The sequence below is a fragment of the Drosophila mauritiana genome, chromosome 3L (genome assembly GCF_004382145.1).
Source record: "Drosophila mauritiana strain mau12 chromosome 3L, ASM438214v1, whole genome shotgun sequence".
Classification (NCBI taxonomy): Eukaryota; Metazoa; Arthropoda; class Insecta; order Diptera; family Drosophilidae; genus Drosophila; species Drosophila mauritiana.
Window position 1 is genome coordinate 16,724,408 of NC_046669.1, and position 22,301 is coordinate 16,746,708.

The following is a 22,301-nucleotide window of genomic DNA, read 5'->3' on the forward strand; positions in this document are numbered from 1 at the left end:
GCACACACGCACTCCACGGGGATAAGGAAGGAGATTCATATATGGGGTCCGGTTCGGTTCCACCGCCTTTCTTTTGTTCCGAACAAACAGCCATAAATCCTAGCCAAGTTCAAACTATATCTGCTGCCCCGGACCGTTCTGGGAAATTCATTTTTTTATGGCGCACTTATATGGGACAGGACAGCGTTGCCCAAAAATCCATTTCACTTATTCCCATGCACTTTTATGGCCCTAGTCCGCCAGCAATTTTGCACATTAAAAGCGAACTTTTTACATGACATATGTATGCCACACTCGCCCGTCCGCCCCCCATTATCCTATTCTTCGCAGCCGCCCCAAAAATATAACTAACACAAATATACATTTCATATTCATGGTGGGGAGTACTTAAAAAGCGAAGAAATTAACTCGGCTAAAGTTTTGGGCGGCGAGGCTGCGACATGTGTAAAAAAGCAGAAAGAAGAGCAAGTTGCGGCTGTTTTGGGGGGAGGATGGGGGGTGTGAAAGTAGGGGATGCTGCGAAAGTAGAGGCCTACTTAGCACCCCTCCTGCGCAGAGTGTCCCCTATTCTCCGGCTGCCACACTATTTTCTGCTTAGTCGGCTCATCTGCATTTTATGGTCCAAAAATATCACAATTTTTTCGCATTTCATTATGGCGCGCTATGCGTGTGTGTGCCACTGCACTGAGCGAAAATAAGCATAACCTCTGGATTTTTTGCATGGAAAACACAATTTTAAAGCAAACAGCTTGTGGCTTGACTTGGTCACTTGTAATTTGAAATAACAAATATATATAATAATATATTTATATATATATTTTTTATTATATTTTCCATTTTATTTTATATTTTATTATTATTTATTTATTATATTTTTTAATATAATTAATTTCTGCTCCCTATTCCTTTTTAAAATTGCCGTATATCTTTGAGATATTTGAGGTTTTGTATTGCTTAGCTGTAATTTTGTAAATAAAAGTGCTCAAGATTTCTTCGAGTGCACATCCGTGCGTGTGTTCGTGTGTCCCAGCGAGAACTTAGCAGCGTCATTTAGTATGCTTCATTTCATTATGTTCCTTCCCGTTCCCCACCGTCGAGCCCCATCGAGGAGAGCCAACCCCAAACTGCCTACGTCTACGCTCCTTTTTTTAAAACTCTTAACTTTCGCTGCAACCGCAAGCATTTTGGGCCGCATTTTGTGGGCAATCCTTCCTTCTCAGCCCGGTCCTCGTTTTTGTCGTCCTGGCAAACGGTGCGAGAAATTGTCCTACCTATCATTCTCATTCTGCCTATCGTCTTTTCCCTTTCCCTTTTTTTTCGGGGGCTTTCTCCCGATTTCTCTTCGTTTTTGTTGCTTTTGATGTCGCCTGCACAATTTTTTTTTCCTACAGATATCTTGGTCTTTTTTTCGCCATCGTACTGCGTAGGAAAACTCCTTTGGGTGTCCCAGCCATTTGCCTCGCACTAAGCCTGCTGCCATCTCTTTCTATACCCCATTTGCCGTCCCGCTCTGTCAGTCATTTTTTCCTCGTAATTTTCATAAGCAGCCGTTAGACGTTGGATTTATGTTTTTAAACGCCTTTTAATATGCGAGAGGATATTCGCGCGTAGCACCAGATCCCCTGCGAAACACAAAGCCACTCGCAAATGCCGCATAGCCAACGTCCTAGCCACGCCTCCGTGCGCCCTTTTTTCTCCTTGTCTCCTTAAAGCCTTAAACCACCAACCCTGCACCCCTAACATCCTTTTGGCTCCTTGCTTCCTTGTAGCTGTCTACTTCTTGGTAACGCCGCGCAAATCCAGTGAGAATGCGTTTAAAAAAATATTATAATAATAACATTACGTAAATAATTGTTGGCTGCTGTTCGAGGGGGGCGAGGTGTTGGCTGGTTGGGGGCGGGAATGGGGCTGGTAATTTCTTGGGGGGGGGGGGGGGTCTGTTTGGTGTTTGGGAGGCACGCGCCTCTGGAATAGCAACGGAAATCAGCTGCGTGTTGATAAGCACGCATATAGCTCCAAGGAAAGTTGCTGCCAACCGAAGGATCTTGAGGGTTGGGTGGCAGGAAACAGGAGGCTCTGCCTTCGACTTCGTTTCCTTGTACTATGTGTGTGTTGCTGTGAATGTATTTTGAGCAAGTGTGTGTGTGCGTGCCATTTGCGTGCGTATTTTTGGTGTGCTTTGCGGTTTGTCGTTCAGCCGAATCGGTAAAAAGTTACCCAGCTAAACAAGCCGAACATGAGTATATACCCTAATGGTAAGGAAGCTTTTCAGAAATATATATTAAGGACATTACCTTTAAGGATTTCCTTAGGATTCAAGAAGAAAGCAGGCTATGCTTCAAAAATTTGCATATATAGTTTAGGAGGTTTTCTATATGACAATTATTCAATAATGATCAGAAGATATTAATATATTTTAGTGTTAATTCTTATAGTGTTTTCTTAAAATATGTGTTTAAATAAATTAAAATTTATTGGCAATAGCATTGGTTCATTTCCGTGCTTAATAGTTCATAATTATCAACGTTTTAAAAACAAGAATACTACAATTCCTCTATCATTTACTTTTAAACCCATAAAGATATTTGTAAAAAGTGTATATATCAGCATAGAGGAGTCCAGTAAGAAAAAAAAAAACACAGGCACATTTGTAACGCGCTGTCTAACCGGTACAAAATGTGCGTGTGGCAAGCGAAGAAAGAGAGGGGGAATCGGCGTTGGAAAGAGAGGGGTGAATGCGATGGCTGCAGACAGCAGCAGTTCGCAATGGTTCCTCCTTGTTGCCTTCGCTTTTTTGCCGAAATTCTGTTGTCATCATCACTTTAAGAGAGCTGGTGTTAAGGTGGCATTGTGGGTGACACAAGTGGGTGGGTGGTAGGCGTTGCCTGTTGGGTGGGTGGTTGCAGGAAGCCAGAGCAACCGACGCCTGTCACACACAAAGTTATCTTCGCCTCGACTTGGCAGGCCCGTTGTTGTTGTCATCTTCCGTTTTTAATTTCATCTGCCATTTACTGCTACTTATGACACATCCTTTTGCCAGCCCACCTCGAACCACACACACCGAAAACCACGAAACCGGCTGACAATTTTTGGGGCTGCTTTTCCTGGTTTGCTGATTTTCATTTTTTTCCTGTGCACTTTTATACCCTTTTTAGAGAGTTCTTCGGTCCAACAGACCATAAAGAAAGCATGTCCAGGATACACATCACTAGGCCAATTTTACGACTGAAAGTCATAATTATTTGTTAAGTATTATGTCGTGCTTGGTCAAAATTAGCCAGCTGCTGCCCAACTAGAAATTACTAGTGGTTACTTTGTTAAAAAGTTTATAATAAAACTAAAAGGAAAGAGCACAAATATCGAACAAGTTTTAAAAATAAAAAATTTAATAAATATTTGCTAAGGTTTTCTAGAAAGTATTGAAAGTCCTTGGTCTTCAGAGTTAGTCTTCTCCATTTAGAGTATACATTTTGGGTGGCTTATTTCTTATATAATATATATACATTTTTGTGTTTTTTTTTTTTCTGGAACTTACCTTGGGATGTGCACGGCGCGGAAAAGCTACTTTCGGATCGACCTGCGTGGGAAATGGAGAAAAAAACAGAGAAAAAAATATAGTGAGTCCTGGGAAGATTCGAAGGAAATCGTATGCTTAATGACATTTAAATGAAAAGAACATTGCGCACAACTCTTCATATTAATAGCCGCGCATAAATCTTGCATAAGCCTGCACTGCACATTAAATGAAATTGCCCCAAGGGGAGTGGGTGGTGTTGGTGGTGATGCTGGTGCTGGTGTGGGTGGTGACATGGTGGGTGGTGTCTGCTAGTGACTTCAAGCTGAGCACGCACGAATTAACGCGTAACAAATTGCTCGGCCAGCGGGCGTAAGGAGAAAAAAAACGAGCATCTTCTACCCAATAAGCAGCGTCATTAAAAATAATTAAAAATCATAAAAATTCAATTTTAAGCATTTTTTTTGCCTCGTGTCTATCCTTCGGGCGTTAAGCCACAGCTGGCTGAATCCTCCTGATTTTACCGCTCGGCCGTCCGAGCTGTGGCTTTCATATTAGTGCAAGGACGCAGCGCGACTTGACAGCTGAAATAAAAAATCAGGGAGCGAGGGTGGCACTAAATCCCGTCATCTGAAGTGCTGCTGTTGCATTTATCCGGGTATCTTAAGCCAATGAAGGAGCCGCAGCGAGGAAGCAACGCAATATCCTCTGGCGATAGCAATTCGCACAAACATATTCTACGTTTTGTATGTATGTGTGTGTGCGGAAAATCTGTCACAGGATAGGCAGGACATGCGGCTGTTCTTGTTGCTGCCGTTGTGTTTGCCATTTGCCGTTTGCCGTGTTGATTTCCTGTGTGCAGGACGAAAAACAAGAGCAGCCGCATGGCGGGAAATTGATTTTTAGATTAAAATTAAAACTAATCAGCGCTGAGTGGCGAACGGTTTGGTTTCGTAGGATGTCGATGCTTTTGCCTTTTTGAAATACATCAGGCCGAAAAACCGTAACGAAATGAAATGAATTCGTTTCGTTTAGTTTCGTTTCGTTTTGCCGCGCTGTTCAGCGAAACGGAAACACGAAAATCCCTGACCAGCCGAAAGTCAGGAAGACGTGTATATGGCGGCTATATACATAGATAGTTATAAACATTACACGTTTCACTCGCACATAAATGCAGTTCCAGTTGCGAAACAAACAAAAACCCCTGTTAGCGGCTCAAAAAAAAAAAAACAAAATGCCACATAAATGCTGGCTGCGCATTTTATTTACAGTTGGCAGGCATAAAAGGATGATCGGATGGACATCGGACCGAAGGACTTGCTGCAAACAGTGCAGCTCCACTCAATTAGGCTAATGCCAACGCGGCGTATGCGTAATGCGTGCGGAATATCATTACAACGAGCCTTCACTGTGCTCCGCTCCGGCTAATCAAATGCGATTTCCACCTCTGTACAGAATGCGGAAGGAAGCCACTTTCGGAAATGTATTTATGCAGAGAAATGAACAGAACAGCGTTTGCCGAAGCTGATTAATTAAATGGATAAAATAGAGAAGCGAACGGAGATGCACGGACCTCGAATTCTACAGACCAGATCCCGGAGCCAGATCCTATATCCTATCCTATCCTGAAGAATAAGGCCCGAAGCTAGCTATTAAGTGTGCCTTTTATGGGATGTATCTAGCTTTTGATACTTCCGCTTTAATACATTTATGGTTTGGAATGGTATAGGATGTGATAGTTCTGATTGCTGAGTGTAGAGGAATTTCAATCTGACTGTATGTTTTATCCGGTTTAAAAATATTTAAATATCAAATAATTACTAAAAATGGCTCACAACTGCCTTGTTAAGTGTCCCAAAAAGGTAAAAATCATCAAGAGCGCAGCTAGAAAAAATTAACCATTGCAGCTCATTTGATGTTCATCGCGCCTGTCATATCAGCTAATTAAAAATTGTTTGGCGTTTGGGCCATGTTTTTTTTTTTTTGAAACTTTTGTATGCCTATACTTTTTTTTGCCTATACTGTTATGCTTTGACTTTCTAATTGCTGTCAATAGAGGGTATGGGGAAATATTGGGTCTATGGGCATGGGAACGATGCTTTTGAACAAATATTTAACATAGTTAAAGTGGAGTTTTGTTTTCTGTTTGGGGAAATGGGTGAAGAGAAAAAAAGGGCGAAAAAAAAGAAAGCGAAAAGTGAAGAGTTCGTGTGTAACATTTACCTTTTTGCCATCCAGCTCGTGTGTGCCTTGGGTGAGTACCTTATCTACGCTATTTGGATCGCTGAATGTGACAAAGCCGAAGCCTCTGCAAGTAGATTTGGAAGGAGATGTAAACAGGAGACGGTTAGCGAGAAGTTCTGCAAATATTTACCCAAGCCAGGAGCCAAAGTAACTGAACCTGAACCAGACCCAGCCCGAGAATCAGAAAAACAGAAAGAGACACAGGAGCCATGGCCAAAGTTGAACCTGCCATCGTCAGTTTAGCACGTGCGCCAATTAGGCGCTCAAATTACATCAAAATATTGCCAGGAAGGAGTGGCAAATGAGCAGTCTAAGGCCCTATGCCCCATGCCCCAGTGCCACCATACTCCATCCACGAATGCCCCCTTTTCGAACTGTTCGAAGGCAGACGTTTACAAGCCATTACGTAAAGAGCGCCGTCTCTTTCCGCGCTCGCACGCCCCGTCTCTTTCTGTTCCTTTCGTTCGTGTTGTGATAAACTTATTCTTGTTAAATATTTAATTAAAATGCTTATTATCTCGCACTGCATTTTAATGAGTCTCCCATGCCGGGCCAACGGAACGAGACAGCCAAAGACAACAAACCAGCTCAGAGATTTTGGGCTGTGGTGGCAACCCCGCGCCCCCTCCCTCCCTTCAATCCACCCCCAGCAATCCCCCCGCAATCCCCTTGCAACGCAGTCTGTGTGCACGTTTATGTTTATTTGAGTTTTGCCACTTGGCAGCAACGCTTAACGACGCTTCGTCTCCACGCTGCGCAACTCACAACTTCTTCTTTTAGCCCGGCCCAGACACATGCTCGTATTTGTCTTGCTCTTTTAAGCCCACCAGTGGCTGGCACCACCCATCAACCACCACCACCCACCATTCCAAGTTAGCCACCCAATCTGCACCACCAGCCCACTCAATCCGAGCCCAACTAGAACCGCAAGCACAGACAGTAATTAACGACGATTTTATTGCAATTGTGGCAATTGTTACGGTCCTGATTCCCCTCAATGTGGCCCACAAACCAGGAGCACCCGCCCAGTTAACGTTTCCAGGTCCAAATGGTCAGAATTAGAGTTAACTCACCCGTCTGCCATACATATATGTATGCTTCGAATTCGGGAGTGACATGGTTAGTATGGAAATGATTAGTACATGTGATTGAACTAAGAGCTCATTAATAAATAATCTAGTCCCAGAAAAGAAGAGTTTGAAATTGTAAATATTAAGGCCAACTTTTCTTGAAAAAATGAAGAAGCCAAGTTTTCTTGTTTAGTTGCAATTACAATGGTAATTATATTAATTTTCATAGCTTTTAACCTGTGCGAAAATTGTAGAGTAAAACTGTCTGACTTTCATATAATAAGTGGCATTTTAATGGCTTGGTGTCAGAACAGTTTTACTTTATATTCTGCCCTGACCTTGCGATAAATCATAGAAACTAAATATACGGTATTTATAATAATTTACTAGCTAAAAGCTACATTCTGTCCATACTGGCGTAATAATTACAGAGCAATTAGAGTGTACAGCTGGTACTATACTAAACGGAGCCACTAATGCTAGCTGATTGCAAAATGTTTTCAATGGGAAATAAATCCTGTGTAAAGTATATATATAAAATGGAAATTCTCCTCTCGAAACATTCAATGAAATTTAATCATTATTGTGATTAAAGGCAACAATTTTATTCATTGAGATTTGAAGACATCAATAAACTTGATTTGAATAATGCTTGCGTGTCCTAGAGCTCATTTTCATTCCCCTTCCACAAGTTAGACACACTCCATTCGCATAGGTGGTTAACCCATCTCAACCCTTTTTTGATCCACTTTTGACATACAGTTTTATTGTTTGCGTTTTTCCATACAATTTACTTGTCAGTTAAATCATTTGTAATTGAAAGTTAAACAGATAATGCGGACGTGTAATTGTTTCATTGAAATTTTATTGCTTACTGGAGGGCCATTATTTATAAGCAAGGATTAAACCAGAGCTTGCGTGTACTAAATTTAATTCGGAAAGTATCCTCTGTGGGGATGAACCCTAAAATTCATAATCCTTACAAAATGTTTGCTGCTTTCCATTTGACATTCTTTCGGCCAGATCGCATCGGTGTTTTGCCATAGAAATTGCTATTCAACAACGATGCCAACAAACAATGGCTTGTTGCAAATTTATAAAAACAATTTGCATATGGAAAAGGATTGCCCGGCCTGTTGTGTCTTTGATTTTCCCCACTTTTCCACTTTCCCACTTTCCCACTGCCACCCAGCTGCCACCCATCTTCCCATCTACGTGCCATGGATAAGTCATTATTTGTGTGCTTGTTGTCCTGGTATTGGCTATCTGGATTCTCGTACAGCTGGCACGGTCTGGTACATATTAAATAAACATTTTATCGTATTTATAGACGAACAATTTGTGCAATGTGCAATTTGCGAAAAAGAGGCCTGCACCTATTAATATTGATTTAAATGGGCGATTTCGGGGGTGGCAAACTTGGAGTGGCTTCGGTAGGCGTATCTTCAATTCAATGTTCAAGTGGGTCACACAAAATTGCAGAACAAAAGCAGGAGGAGGCCGAGTGCCACAAAGTTGAGGACAGAGATTGTTGCAATTTCTGGGGTGACGACGACACGGGCGGCGGCGCTGGCAGGGGAGCTCAAAGTGAAAAGCCACAAATTTAAAAGGCAAAACTCAAAAATAATGTGTCTCCTGTGTGCAATTTACTCACAAATTCAGATTCAATTTATGCAACTCGAGGCAGAACGGCATCCGCACGACAGACAGAGTCAGCGATAGCCGCAGAGCGGGACAGCAATAGAGCCAGAATGGTGGAGCGCTCAGGATAACAACAGAATGTGTGCAGGCAACAACAATGGTAACATACACACACAAACACACACAGAAATGCACAGAGAAAAAAGAGGGACTCAAACTGGGATGTGATTCGAAAGTTATTTTCTTAAAAAGGGTTCAGGAATTAACTTTATGATGTTAATGTGGAATATATTTATGAAAATTACGAAACAGAGATAGAAGTGTTCTTTACTATCGTTTATTTATTATAAGACTAATGATTGATTAATGCTTAATTTAGAATATAATTTGAAGTTTTCTCTATTTATTGCCGTGTGTGAACTTAGACAACGAAGAAGAAACTAGGCAACAACAAGGGCAAAAGCAGAGACATGCAGCCTCCGACAAGAAAAGAGGGTTTTGTGGCGGGGTTGCCGAGTGGGCGGTGGGTGTTGGGTGGTGCCACCAAATGCCGACCACCCACCCCTCTCCCGGAGAACATGCAACTTGGGTTGCTTGTTGAATTTTATAAAGCCGTTTCAGAATGCTAATGAGCGCACGCACACAAGCTGCCAGCAGCCAAGGATGATGCTGTGCGATGCTAGTCCGGAAAAAAGGGGGCGGTCTGGGGGCCAGGTGCGACAGGTGAGCGCAAGGAAAAGGGGGCGTGGCAATCATGTAACACATACAAACACCGCAGACACGTACGAAAACAGGGCCAAAAGGAGCAGGGGGAGGCATTCGAGAGCGAAATAAAAGTGTTATTTGAATTGGCATGGCAGAGCTTGAGAAACTTTGTCGAAGATCCTTGTTGCTGCTGCTCCAGAGCTTACGCACAATTTAGCAAAACAACTTGCATGTATTTAGCCCGTAGTAGTAGATACTCATACCTGTGCAAGAATGTGGATAGTTTACCCGAAGGATGCTGGCGGCGGGGGCGGCGGGGGCGGCGGGGGAATAAAGGAGCCATCCTGGCCAACTCAGAGTGTCTGCAGTTAAGTTGGCGGTTGGCTTGTGGCTGGCGTCTTGGATTACCGTAAATAATCTAACTAAATGAGTTACCAAAACGGTCAAAGTTCACATCAAGGTGTTGTCTCGCACATGTGTGTGTGTGTGAGAGAGTCTGTGTGTGTGCACTTTGGTGTGCGTGGGTGTTTGTAAGGGGAGCAGATAACAATATTAGAAGTCCTAGCATATGTCCAGTGATCAGGTGCAGGGCGATGATGAGGACATTCCGCCCCCAGGCAATTGCCGAAACTGTAACCGAAAGCTCATTTAAAGGCAAATGACGGCTGAAGGGTTGGATTTCGGTGTGGACAGGGTAAATGGAATCCGGGATATCCAGGCCAAAGATTAGTTGAAATTGAGTAAGGTTCAACTGCACTAAATGGAAATATTTGTCAAAGGGATTATGGGTTTTTCAAACACACGACACAAAACCTATTTAAATGAATATTTAGAAAAATAAATGGCAAATCGATTTTCACAATTTTAAACGCAGATGATGCCCTTCTTATCATATCTATCTTTTATATATAAAAAAATTAGAATACCTAAATTCACATATGTATCTCTGGCTAGTAAGCTATAATTTTCTGTGAATTTACGTTTTAGAATACATACAACTTTAAGAATCGGCCCTAAATCGTAATTTATATATCTTCAATGACTTGAATTTAGACCAATGAAAACTAATAAATTAACTTTTACATTCTTATACATTTTCAATTGACCAATTTGTGTGATTTTGTGCGCCGTGCAGCACTTAGTATGCACGGTAAATGGAAAACGTTGGTTGTGTGCACCTGCAGGATATGGAAATCCAATGACCCCACCACAAGCCAACCCACTTTCTTATATCTCTTAATTGCCACAACCTGAACTGACCTCAGTGCCAGACAGAATGACAAACTACTGTGAATTGCTCTTGAAGTCAGCGGAAGTAAGAAAACAATTGTCTCTGTGTCTCCGACATCCACATGCCCATTCCCCGCCCCCTTTTTGAACCGCCCATGCTGCCACCCCCAGTTAACGCCGCCCATTCTCTGCGGTTCAGTTTTCCTTCGGTATTGTTAATATACAAGTTGCAGTCAAGGCTGGAAATGGAGGCGAACATTATTTTGTCTATGCGCCGCTAAAAAGCAAAGAAGCCGCAAGCCATGCCCTCAACCTTAGAGCTGCAAAGAGGCGGGGAGCGCAATTCTACTGAAATGTGGGTGGGGGGGATTCAACGAAAGTAGCTGACGGCTAACAAAACTTTCAATCCGAGGAGGTAGGCAACGCATATTCAAATGACTTTTTCGTGTAAAAATTTCGAAACAACAAAACAAAAGCGCCCCGAACGAACAATTGCGAAAAGGAATGCAACTTAAGACGACACTGGAGTGCCCGGCGGGGTGGGGCGCACAAGGGGGCAAGGTGGCAAGGACCAGGGGCGTGGCAGGATGAAGAGGCCATTTCAGAGGCAGTGAGGCTGGAGCTGCAAGAGAGCCGGCTCTTCTAAGTCCCGGCTACAGCGAGACGTCAAATCCCGAGCGCACTAACAAGCACTTGCAGGCGGACCAAGACGCCGCCTTTGTGCGGTTCGTTCTGGCCAAATGTTTTGCCGGTCGAATACCCTCGGCCATGAAATTAACAATCTTAAGTTTAGGTATAAGATTATGGAGAATTTTTAAATTTTATTCATTATTTTATGCTCAGAAAAACGCAATGATTAAGCAAGGAAATACATTTAAGGGCAGTAAATATGTAAATAAGGATATTAAGCCAGAAAGAAATCAATTTAATTATTTATTTTTATTTCAATAAATGAACTGAAAGCAATGCAATAAAGTTTTTATTTGGCATTTTTATGCTTTAGCAAAAGTTTGCAACATATGAAAGCGCTTGTATTGTTGCTTAGCATTTTTAATAGATATCATCATTTGTTGCGGTTTTACCCACTTCTCTTATAAAAGCAACCAATCTCTTTTAATCCCGATACATTTTTAATAAATTTAGGCTTTAAGCCCTCTTTACCCATTTTGGCCTAAGAATCAAGTAGTTTATTCCAAATCCGCAGCCATACAGGTTGGATTTCATCTCGAAACACCTCTCATCGCGGAAGTGCGTGGCATCTTGCATTCGATCCGATGGAGGCATTCTTTGCTGTATTTTTTTTTTCTTAGCCACCCCCCTTGGCGGCAATCCTGCACCACCCCCGCCCCCCCTCTCCGGCTGACTGCTGTCGTGTGAAGTGGGGCCGCGTGCATGAAACTTTCACAAGTGGCTTCCTGCCTTGGCTCGCCTCGCACTTTATAAGCCTACACAAGCCGGGCGGAGGGCTCTGCTCTTTCGAGGGGAGCCAAATTGGGTTGTCAGGGGGCTGGGGCTGTCCATGGGGGTAAGGACAAAGTAGAGGCGCCGCCCACGCCCATTTTGCACGTTTTTATGCCTTTGTCTTTGTTTCGTTTCGTTTTGTGTCGTGTCGTTTTCCTGGGCACAAAAATGCATCCTTGAACACGCACACTTAACTGGGCCTGCGTGAGTGGCAACCTCTTGCCACCCACACTACCCACCCCCCTCGGACGCCTTGGACCCACCGCCTCTCCACTGCAGACAGAAAAAAATATTTACCAAATTTGGCAGTGCTCCAAAATAAAAGCATTTCTTTAGGAACTTACTTTAAAGTTCTAAGATCACTCCATCATCTCATATGGAATTTGAGATCCATCGATTTTTGAATCACTTTCATAAATCGTATAACACAAACTATTTGTTTATATTGAACTAATAATATTTCCCAAGTCTAAAAGTGTGTTGGAAGGATTTGAAATTCTTAAGAAAAGCTTTTCACTTTATTACAAGTTAGTTTTCTATTATGGATTTCTTATGTAATGGAATTATTACTACGAAGTGAATATTTGAATAACAGGACATTTTGTTATGAAGCTGACTCTTCAATGATAAATCAATTTTAATTATTTGTATAGTCTGGTATATTATGAATATGAGACTAACTAATAACTATCTTATAATTACTAAATGAAAAATGAACTTTTGCAACAATTAATACTCCCACATTTTCTCCGAATGCATTTTTTTGTGTCCTGTTTTCCTTTCTAGCTGGCTGAGGCTACTCAAGCCCGGCATGGAGACATTTAAGACGACTATGTCGCCACCCCGTCAACGACGTCGAGTCCACCTCGAGTTGTGTGTGTGCGTGCCCTTGCGTTGATGTAAAGCTCCCAACCCCACTTCGAGGAGCCCATCCCCCCAGCTTGCTATCTGTGCGTGGGTCTTGGGTAATTTTATTAATCCAGACACAGGAACAAGGCGATGGCGCGGTGGCCCGAAAAGGGGTTTTTCCACCAACATTTCGGCTAAATATTTAAATGGCCTGGCCATTATGAAAATTTATCGATTTAGTGACAGTTTAAGGACACACATTATGGCCGGCCATTTGTTATGTTTTTATGGTTTCGTCGTATGCCTGCTGCTAATGTCAATTTTTGAGTGTCGTTGCCACATTAAATTCTGCGGCAGCTGGCTAACAAAAAGTCTCGAGTCGGTGCAGAAAGGTGACTTTATTTTATAATTCATTTTATCATTATGATGTAAGAGTGCGGTGCGCAAAGCAATTACAAGGGAGTGAGTGATTAGGGGAGTCTGTGGGGATCATAAAAATATTCCCTCCTTTATGCTCCAACACATTTTTCGGGAGGCTGAGCGTTTCTTTTCATACAAATGCAAACATAAAATGCGCATAAAAATGCTCGTGCGAGGGGCGGGGAAAAGCGCATGAAATAATCAACAGTAACAGTAACAATGGCGGGGAAAATTCTGAAATTCTGGAGCTGGAGCAAAGCTGGCACTCGAGTTGACAACATCCAAATGTGCGTGCACTGGAAATAAAGGATACTTCCAGACCAATACAGCTCTTAATTAAGAATTAAGTCGATTTTACAATGGATATTGTATTGCGACTGTAGGTTCTTTGCTTTTAAAATCGGCTACACAAACTATAGTATCAAAACATTAACATTAAAAAATCATTCTATTAAATAACTTTAATAAATATGTTCGTTATTGTCGATTAATATGTCGATTAAGCGCACATTGTCCTTGCATTTGTGATATGCTATAGTTATGAATGAGTGGTCACGATCTTGGCTCAGCTTTCTCCACTAGCCCGGCCAAAGATCCTTGAAGGATAATGAAAAGTATAATCAACATTTTTTGCCGTGTGCGTGTGTGTGTGAGTGACGTCTCAACCAGCTTGGCCGATGACTGGGATGTCCTAATGGTCTTTTGCCTCCTGTAACTGACTGATGTTTGGCACACACACACCGCCACACACTCACACTCACACTCGTCCAGCGACGCCATAATTAATGATGAAAAATTGCTACCCACACACATACTCGTGCACTCACACACACAGGCGGACACTCAGCATATGCAGCAGCAGGATGAAAAGAGAGCGGGGGATGGGTGAAAATATAAAGCCATTTGGTTTTGTACGATGGAAATTAACATGAAAAGGGCAAAGCGCAGCTGCCATTCGCGTTTGGCCGAATATGTGAGATCGGTCCAGGATATGCCACCCCCAATACCCCCTCCCCACTTCCACTTCCACTTGCACATGCAAGTGGTCAATGCCAGAAGGTCGCCGGAAAACAGGAAAAAAAACACCACCCCCACTGGAACACATAAAGTGGCGCACTAAAGCTGCGAGCTCGGCAAAGTGATTAAATTGAGTTAATTATGTCCACCGAGAGTGAGTGAGCGAGTGAGTGTGTTAGAGCAAGACAAATACGAGTTTGAAGTTGTACATAAATTATTACAAGGATATTAAATGCGGCGCACAAAACGGGGGAATTACCCGAGTATTAAGTGCATATTATCAAAGGCCGTTAAATGTGGCAAATAAAACATTTTGCCTGCGTGAAATTGCTTTAATCAACCCTTAATCTTCATTTACAAAACACACTTTGTCTTTGTTAAGTCTTCACAAAGTTCCTTTTTTTCCATTTGCTACCGAAAATATTTCTCATTTAAAAAAGCATTTGGCCATTGTGTAGTGAGTTGCCATTTCGATTGGGCCAAGTCGCGGCAATTTGCCTTACAAAATCGAACTTCTATCAAAGTTTATCAAAGCCAAAACATTTAATGGTTGTGCAAAATGCTTGCAACATTTTTTTGTTCAGCTTATCCCTTTGGACCAGCCCGCTTTTTATTTGTGTATGTTTTTATATTTCGACGGAGTTTGTGTGTGTGGTGGCCCGGCTCTTATCTAAAAACCCGTTAAATTTATTATGCAACATTGCGCGCGGGTGGAAAATGCGATTTCTCATTCGATACAGATTCAGGTAAACATTCGCCGTGTGTGTCCGGCAAATAAATAAAAGCGAGCATTTTCTGCTGGCGCGTGTAGCGCCAAATAAAAACAGTAAAACATTAACAAGCGGCGGCGAAAAAAATTTAACTTAATTGCCAAACACACACACAAAGAAATACACACACACACTCGCACACAAAAGGGTGTTGCGTTGTTGCTGTGGTTGTGTTTTCCGCGGGCGCTTTTCCCGGTGGGTGGGGTCGGAAAATGGGGGCGGACCTTTCTGCAGTTGGCGTGCGTGCGCCGTGCGATATAATTTATGTTTCAATAACTTTCGAAACTCATTGAAAAGTCGCTTATGTTTGCTTCAATGGCAGCAGCAGCAACAACAAAAACAGCAACAGCAACACAAGAAGAATGCTAAAAGTACAACAATAAATTGTTTGGATTTACTTATGCGCAGGAGGGGGTGGCAAAGTGGGTGGCTGGGTGGCGAGTTTTCCTTAGCCGTTTCCCATTTCCCCACTTTACTCAATTTTTTACTTTTGCTGCACTTGAGCGACCCCGCTTTGTCTTCTCGCCCGCAAGAAGAAAATTCCCGCTCAACTTGCGAAAGTTTTTCGCTATTTTCCCTCTCATTCTTTTTCTGTGAATGTGTTTTGTTTGCCATTTGCTTTCATTTTGTTTTTCCCGGGCTATTGCCTGCTTTTTCGGATTTTCCACCCCTCTCCCCGCTCACCAACAACCAACTGCCACTGTTGTTCATTTTATGCTCTTAAAATTTATTTGCAAGTTTTCTAATTTGTACTTCACTCCATTTTATTGTAATATACAATCTCATTTGAAGTGAGATATCTAAGGACATCTATCCTGCGCAGAAGAATATAAGGACCAAAGCAAAAGGGATGAATGCAGATAAAGAAATATGCTCATTTTGCTAAACTGTTGGATTAAACTGATATATTTTGCTCTCCTTACTTAAGTATTTAAAAATGTGCCAAATTATTTGAGGCATATGGTTTTTATGCATCAAATTATAAAATGTAGTATATATTTCTATAAAAGTTCCTTTTTCCTATCGCTCTTCTCTACACACACTTTTTTTTGCCGTGTAACCAGTTAGCGGAGGTGGCCTATAAGTATGCAATGCCTGCTGATGGCTGATCCTGGTGGCGTATCCTTGTTTCCTGTTTCGGGACCGGGGCGCATATTTATTAACCACACTGTTGACTCTCGCTGCGGCAACTTTGCGTGCAGCTTGTTGCTCCTCTGGCGATATGGCCCCTTCCGTGCTCTTTATCCTGCCCCTTCTGTCTTCCGGTTTTGAATTTTGTTGTCGCACCTTCTCAGGAATTCTGTTTACATTTATTACTTTGCGCAAGTTTAAGTGAAAAATTTCCATAAACATTCTTTTAAGCGACATAAAGTTTTTATTAAATTTTGCTAGAAATCCCTGACACGATGATATCAGGCAACACAACGGCAAAGGCAAGGGGGCACCCGGCAACAAATAGAGCTGCGGAATTTACAACTACCAGAGGGTAGAACACCTGCCACCCCGAGCTGCTCGCTCGCTCTTCAAGATACTTTTCCGGAGTGGTGAGGGGCGAAGTGCCAACTGTTTTACTGTTGGCAGTACGAGATACTGCTCCGGCTTCTGCTGCACGCAGTTCATAAAAATTTTGCCAGCCAACATGACATGCACAAAGGCGAAAGGACACACGGCGCCAGATCCTGCGAGTGGAAGGGAGTGTGGAAGGGGCCAAAGTTAGAAGGAGAAATGCAGGAAGGTGGCATAAACTTTCGTCGCTTGTTAACCTGAAAGCTTCGCCGCCACTCCACCGACATTAGATGAAATTCAATTAAAACAAAGATATATTTCGTTGGACAAATTCCGGGGCAGCAGTTGCTTTAACCGGGCGAAAAAATGCTCTAAAAAAGAAAAGGACTCTCGCGCATTGTGTATACGCCCCATAAAACGCTTAATTAGTGCAGAGGGAAAGCGGAACATAAACACTTGCTTGTTGGTTCTTAAACTTTCTTTGTGCAGAATGGAAATGGAGCTAAACTTTCAGTTTTAATTAAATAAAAACGGAGGGAACTCAATATGTCCTTAAATAAATATGTTAATGCTTGAATACCATAAAAAATGAATTTGTAACGGAATCATAAGCAGCGTAATCAGTTGAATAATAACTAAACATAATGACTTCCTGGAGGGGAAGGATCTTAAATTTAATTTGGTGTATATTAAAATTGAAATTGACTCGTTTAAATGCCATCTCATTATTCATACTGTCCGCAAAAACCAGCTAATTTACGTTAAGCATTTTTAAATAAGGTCAAAGTACAGAACTGGGCGTGGGGGTTGCAGGGGTATTGGCCACGTTCAGCCAACTGAAAGTTGATCGAAACCGCAACAAATGACAAACGTTACGGCAAAAGTACACAACACGGAAATACACACACACACACACGTGTGCAGAGGAAAAGTGGAAAAGAGGACAGCCGGAGTACTAGGTAGAGGAGTAACTCAGAGGAAAAAATAAAATCAATGAAAATGAAAACCAATTAGCGGTTAACCAAACTGTTCAAATTTGGAAATGGATGCAGCCGTGCATGGCCATAAACAACAACGGCAACAAAGATGGCACAATCGCACAGGGTTGGCAGATGACTGATAGAAGGGGTGAACGGCAGTCGGGCCGAAAGGTAAAAGGTTGCCGGGTTACAAATTTATTACACTAAAATAGGAAATAATTAAAATCAGTTTGAGCGCGGATAACGTTTCGCTTGGAATGGGTAAGAACTTTTTGATTGATAAATCAGAAGTCACGGCCAAATGCGCAGTGAAAATGAAAACATTAGGGCTATGAACATGGAGGGATATGAAATAAAATTCAAAGGAATCAAAGCAATAGGTAAACGTTTTTCCAGTCCAACGAATCTAAATGTGGATATTCTATTATTATTTATCCTATATCTGCAGTTGAATTGAACGACAGGAAGAGAAAGCCTTCTCTCCATGTACTGTATATTGCGAATATTCCCTGATAAGTCTTAAGAATTTCACCCCTAGTTGGACACAATCCTTCTTAAGGACCAACTCACCTGGATCTGCGCGTCGTGGGATCCTTCATGACCATAGCCTCTGAGATATCACCGTAACGTCCGAAGTAATCGCGTAAGCTCTCTGAAAGGAATACAAACAATTGCAGTGAATAAATAATCAATCAAAGCCAGTTTATGGAATGTCCTGGGGTTACTACACTCAAGTACGGCCATCAAAATCACCACGTCAAAGTTACTAATTTCGTTACGCTCTTAATAAAAATAAACCGAAAACAAAAATATAAAATAAAAAAAAGGGGAAATGAATTTCGCGTGATGCCCAAATAAACAAACTGGTTGGACCCTAAACTTGTTCTCACTCCTGGGCGAGGATCTCCCTAAATAGCCCCCATTCCACACCCTTTGCATACGCAACTGGACATTATTCACATGCATACTCGCGGAATACACTGGGAAAATTTATGGGTGACTTAAACCTGTTTGTGTTTAGATTTGTTTATATTTCTTGTTCCTGCTCCTTGGAATTTTTAAAACTCGAATATTTTTATCTTCACACAAGTTTAGAAATTAATGTGCAATATGATGCCTTATAGGCCATCTGATTTTGTTTCTTTGTCGCAATAAAATGGCTTTTAAAATAAACAATAAAATTTGAACCTTTGTTTATTTTTGTTTCTCTCACTGTAGGCACACACAAAGTACGCAGACCACTTCAGACTTGCTGCTTTGGTTGCCAGCGGCAGCTGTTGTCTGCGGTTTTGCGAGCTAATCTGACTCTGACTCCGGCCGGAGGATGCGGATGTGGATGAAGGATGGCGGATGGCGGATGGTGGCGCAGGACTCCGCCCGGCTGGAAGCACTTCAGCGGCACGTACGCACACAAACGCAGCACTGAAGTTATTTCAACAAAATTGCCAGACAAACGGGACCGGGGACGGGGATCGGGCTTGGAAGGGGAAAGAGGATAGGAAAGGGGGCGACCGCCACACGACAGATACCAAGGCTCGTTGGCTGCGATTTAATGCAGCAAAAACAAGCAGAATAAAACCGATAAAGTCATCCTTCGCCCGTCGGCTGCTGGCTGAGGAGCCCTAATCCAGTCGAGTGTCGGCGCTGGCGTCATAAATTCAAACTACAATAAAAATTCAATAAAACAAACGATTTTGCCGCTCACGCCGCATGGCCAAGACGATCCGGCCATAAATGTGGTGCGAGAAATCGCACCAGGGAGCACCAGTTGTCCCACCACCAGTGCACCACTACCCCAGCCCAGAAATCGCGGCACCACCAACACACACACGCACCAAAAACAAAGCTAGAGCAACTAGTTGCTCCTTGTGACGATGCAAAAAGGCACACTTAAAACAAAAACTCAATAAAAGGCTTTTGAAAAATTATGGTATTCTTCTTGCTATTCAAATCTTTTCTGGTCAGAAACAAGATTTTCCAAAAACACAATTTTTAGGCAACTTAGTATTTAGCTGTTTATTTATACTAAGCCTCAAGAAATTGTGAATTTTATCTAAACATTTCGGATAATTCTCCTAAATTCTTTTAGCTTAATAGGACTGTTGCTGCATTTTTAAAGTGCACGTTATTATATATGACTAATTTTCTAGTTATGCATACTAACTTTATCAAATTCCTAGAAGCATCTGAAGCTATTAAGTTTGTTTGTCCAAAGCACACATCCAAGTAATTTCCATTCTAGGCAATATTTTCTAAGAGTGCATGGGTAATGTGGGCAAAGTAAAGGGTTAGGGCATGGGAATGGGGTGGCAAATGGGTGGCCTGGGTGGGGATGGTTCCACTCGCAGGCAGACAGTCAAGTGGGGGCAATGCAACGCAAAACGCGAAGCGCGTCGCGTGATTTACATAAGTATGCACAATAATTATGAACAATAAAAAACAATTTGTTTGCTTATGACAGTTTTGGAACCATAAATAACAACAGCAACTGGCGCAGCGGTTCGAGTGGCATGTGGATGTGGGCAATGGTAGATGGAAAATGGGAAATGGAAAAACCGGGCCGAGTGTGTGTGTGTGCGTGCGTGTGTGGCATGCAAATTGATGGGGCAGCCAAAGGGTTGCGCTCCATTTCGTTACGTTCGTTGCGTATGTGGCGCTGCAAAGTATGCTACACTTTAAGTTTTAATGGGCAATTGCCCCTCTATGTGCCTGTTGTAGGTGCGAGGGGCGGTGGGGATTTGAATGGGGCAGGGGCGACACTATTCTATGGCCTGACTTGGCCATTAGTTGAAGCTGAGGTGTAAATAAACCAGTCGGAGTAAACCACTCTCAATGGCTGTGATCGAGTGAGTGGGTCACCGGAAATGAGAACTCGCAGTTCATTCGTTACCGTTATAACGACATGAGGAAAGTGTCCTTAATTCCATTTGATTTTCGAGGGTAAGCCCTAAAACATTTGATACATTTGAGAACTTAATTTTGGTTGAACTTAATTTAGTAGATTTTTGTAGTAGATTTTTTTATTTATGACTTTGATCATTACCATCACCCACCTATCAAAAATCAGATTTCCGATGAAATGCCAACATAGAGTCATCATCAACGTGTCAATCAGTGCGCTATATCTCACTTTTGCCCACACAATATTTTAGACAGCGGTCTTTCTGCCCAATTAACCCCCTTTGCCGTTTCTCACAGTGCACCAGCCCCCCTATGTTTCGGGTACCCCTCCTCCGCCCCTTTTTGTCATCCAACGCGACATTCAGTTTTGAGTGACAGCTGCAAAGTTTGTTTTGCATTTCATATTTGCGAGCTTGTCTGCAGCCCCCACTCAACCGCTTCTCGCCACAACTCTTTAGCAAGGCTCAGTACCAACTGTCACTTGACCGGCCAAAACCCGCGTCCAGCCACGCCCCCCGCCCTCCGCCACCCCTTCCCCGCTCCCAGCCAACAGGGCCAATAGAAAAGCTGGCAAACAAAATAAATGTGTAAATGTGAAGAAGCAAAAAACTGGCAACACAAAAAAAAAGAAAAAAAAACAGAGAAACAAAAATGAAAATGGTCAACAAATTAAAACGCGCCAAAATAAAAATAAAATTAAAATTTATTTGCTACCCAACGGCAGTGAAAAAATAAAAACAAAATAAAATACACATAACAAAAACGTAGGGGTGGTTGAGGAGAGGGGAGGGGAGCGGAAGGAAGGACGAAAGGAGCAGCGACAAGAGCGAAATATATTGTAACGGGCCAAAAGCCAAACTTGGATTTAATTAAAATGTTTACCACAGTCATTTCATTTTCATAGCCAGCAAACATAAATTTTGAAGAGGAAAGAAGAGAGTGTGTGAGTGGGAGGGAGAGAGAGGGTCGGGACCGCAGAGCGAAACAGCTGCAAGAAAATGCCAAAAACATTAAAGTTACCACACCGGGCTAACACAAGAGTGGAAATTTTGATTGTTGCATTTTTGGTTTGGGGCGAAAACAATAAGCGATAAACAAAATAGGTTCAATCTAGAAACAGGAATTGGATTTGCAGGTAATTAGTTCAAGCAGGCACACACACACTCGCACACACACACACATAGAGGAAAATTTATCCTGAATCCATTTAGTGGGATTATTTATAAGAAAACTCGGACCCTCCTTTCTTTCCACCCAAGGCAATCCGTTTTGCGGTTGCAGGCATATTAACCCCTTAACGTCCTGGCGGCCCTTAACCCCCTGCTGCCCACCGCCGGTCGAAAAGGTCCCCAATAGGCCACCGCACATGTTGTCAAAAGCACAATGCTGAAACCATAAATTTATGTGCTTTCTATTGTTTTTGCCAAAGAAAGCGGAAGTTGTGTGCTCTTTGCGGTGCGCTTAGGAGCCAAAGGGGGTGGTGGAATAGGGGGTGGTGGCTGGGAAAATGCGGGGAAAACCTACACAGCAGCAAAACAGCAACCAAAACCAGAATGGGTGAAAAAGGTGTGCGCAAAGGGATTTCAATCAATTGTGAGGCGAACTGAGGCAACTGGCAGCCAGCGCAACAAAAACTCAAGCTCAGCTTCTGTTCCGTTCGGTTTAGCTCTGCCCTGACCTACACTGAGCGAAAAGTGGGTGATAAAAAACGAATGAGTAACAAAAATACGCACAATTCAGAAGGACACTACTTTGAACTTATCTTAAATTGAAGAGTGCATACAAAGCTTGCATTACAAACAACTTAATACTTTATTACACAAGGCTTGCACTCTAAATTAGATTAAATAAAAAATATTATTTTTTCGAAAATATTAAATAAATATATTTGTACTCTTTGTATCAAGACTACCATTAAACATTAAAATACAATATACGATTTTGCAAAATAGAACAACCTTCCCATTTTCAAAGCATTCAATTTCATTTCGAT

At 42.3% G+C, this 22,301-nt stretch overlaps 1 protein-coding gene across 4 annotated transcripts in view; it reads right to left on the bottom strand.

The window, feature by feature from the left end:
* The window catches only part of LOC117141065 (RNA-binding protein Musashi homolog Rbp6), a 175,491-nt gene that overhangs the window by 98,651 nt on the left and 54,539 nt on the right, over positions 1-22,301 (bottom strand). For all 4 annotated transcript variants that reach the window (XM_033304356.1, XM_033304357.1, XM_033304355.1 and 1 more), the window contains exons 4-6: positions 17,978-18,059; positions 5,738-5,822; positions 3,536-3,577 (exon numbers count right to left, since the gene is read on the bottom strand). In XM_033304356.1, coding sequence (XP_033160247.1) covers positions 3,536-3,577; positions 5,738-5,822; positions 17,978-18,059 — 209 coding nt within the window. The remainder of the gene's footprint in view (positions 1-3,535; positions 3,578-5,737; positions 5,823-17,977; positions 18,060-22,301) is intronic.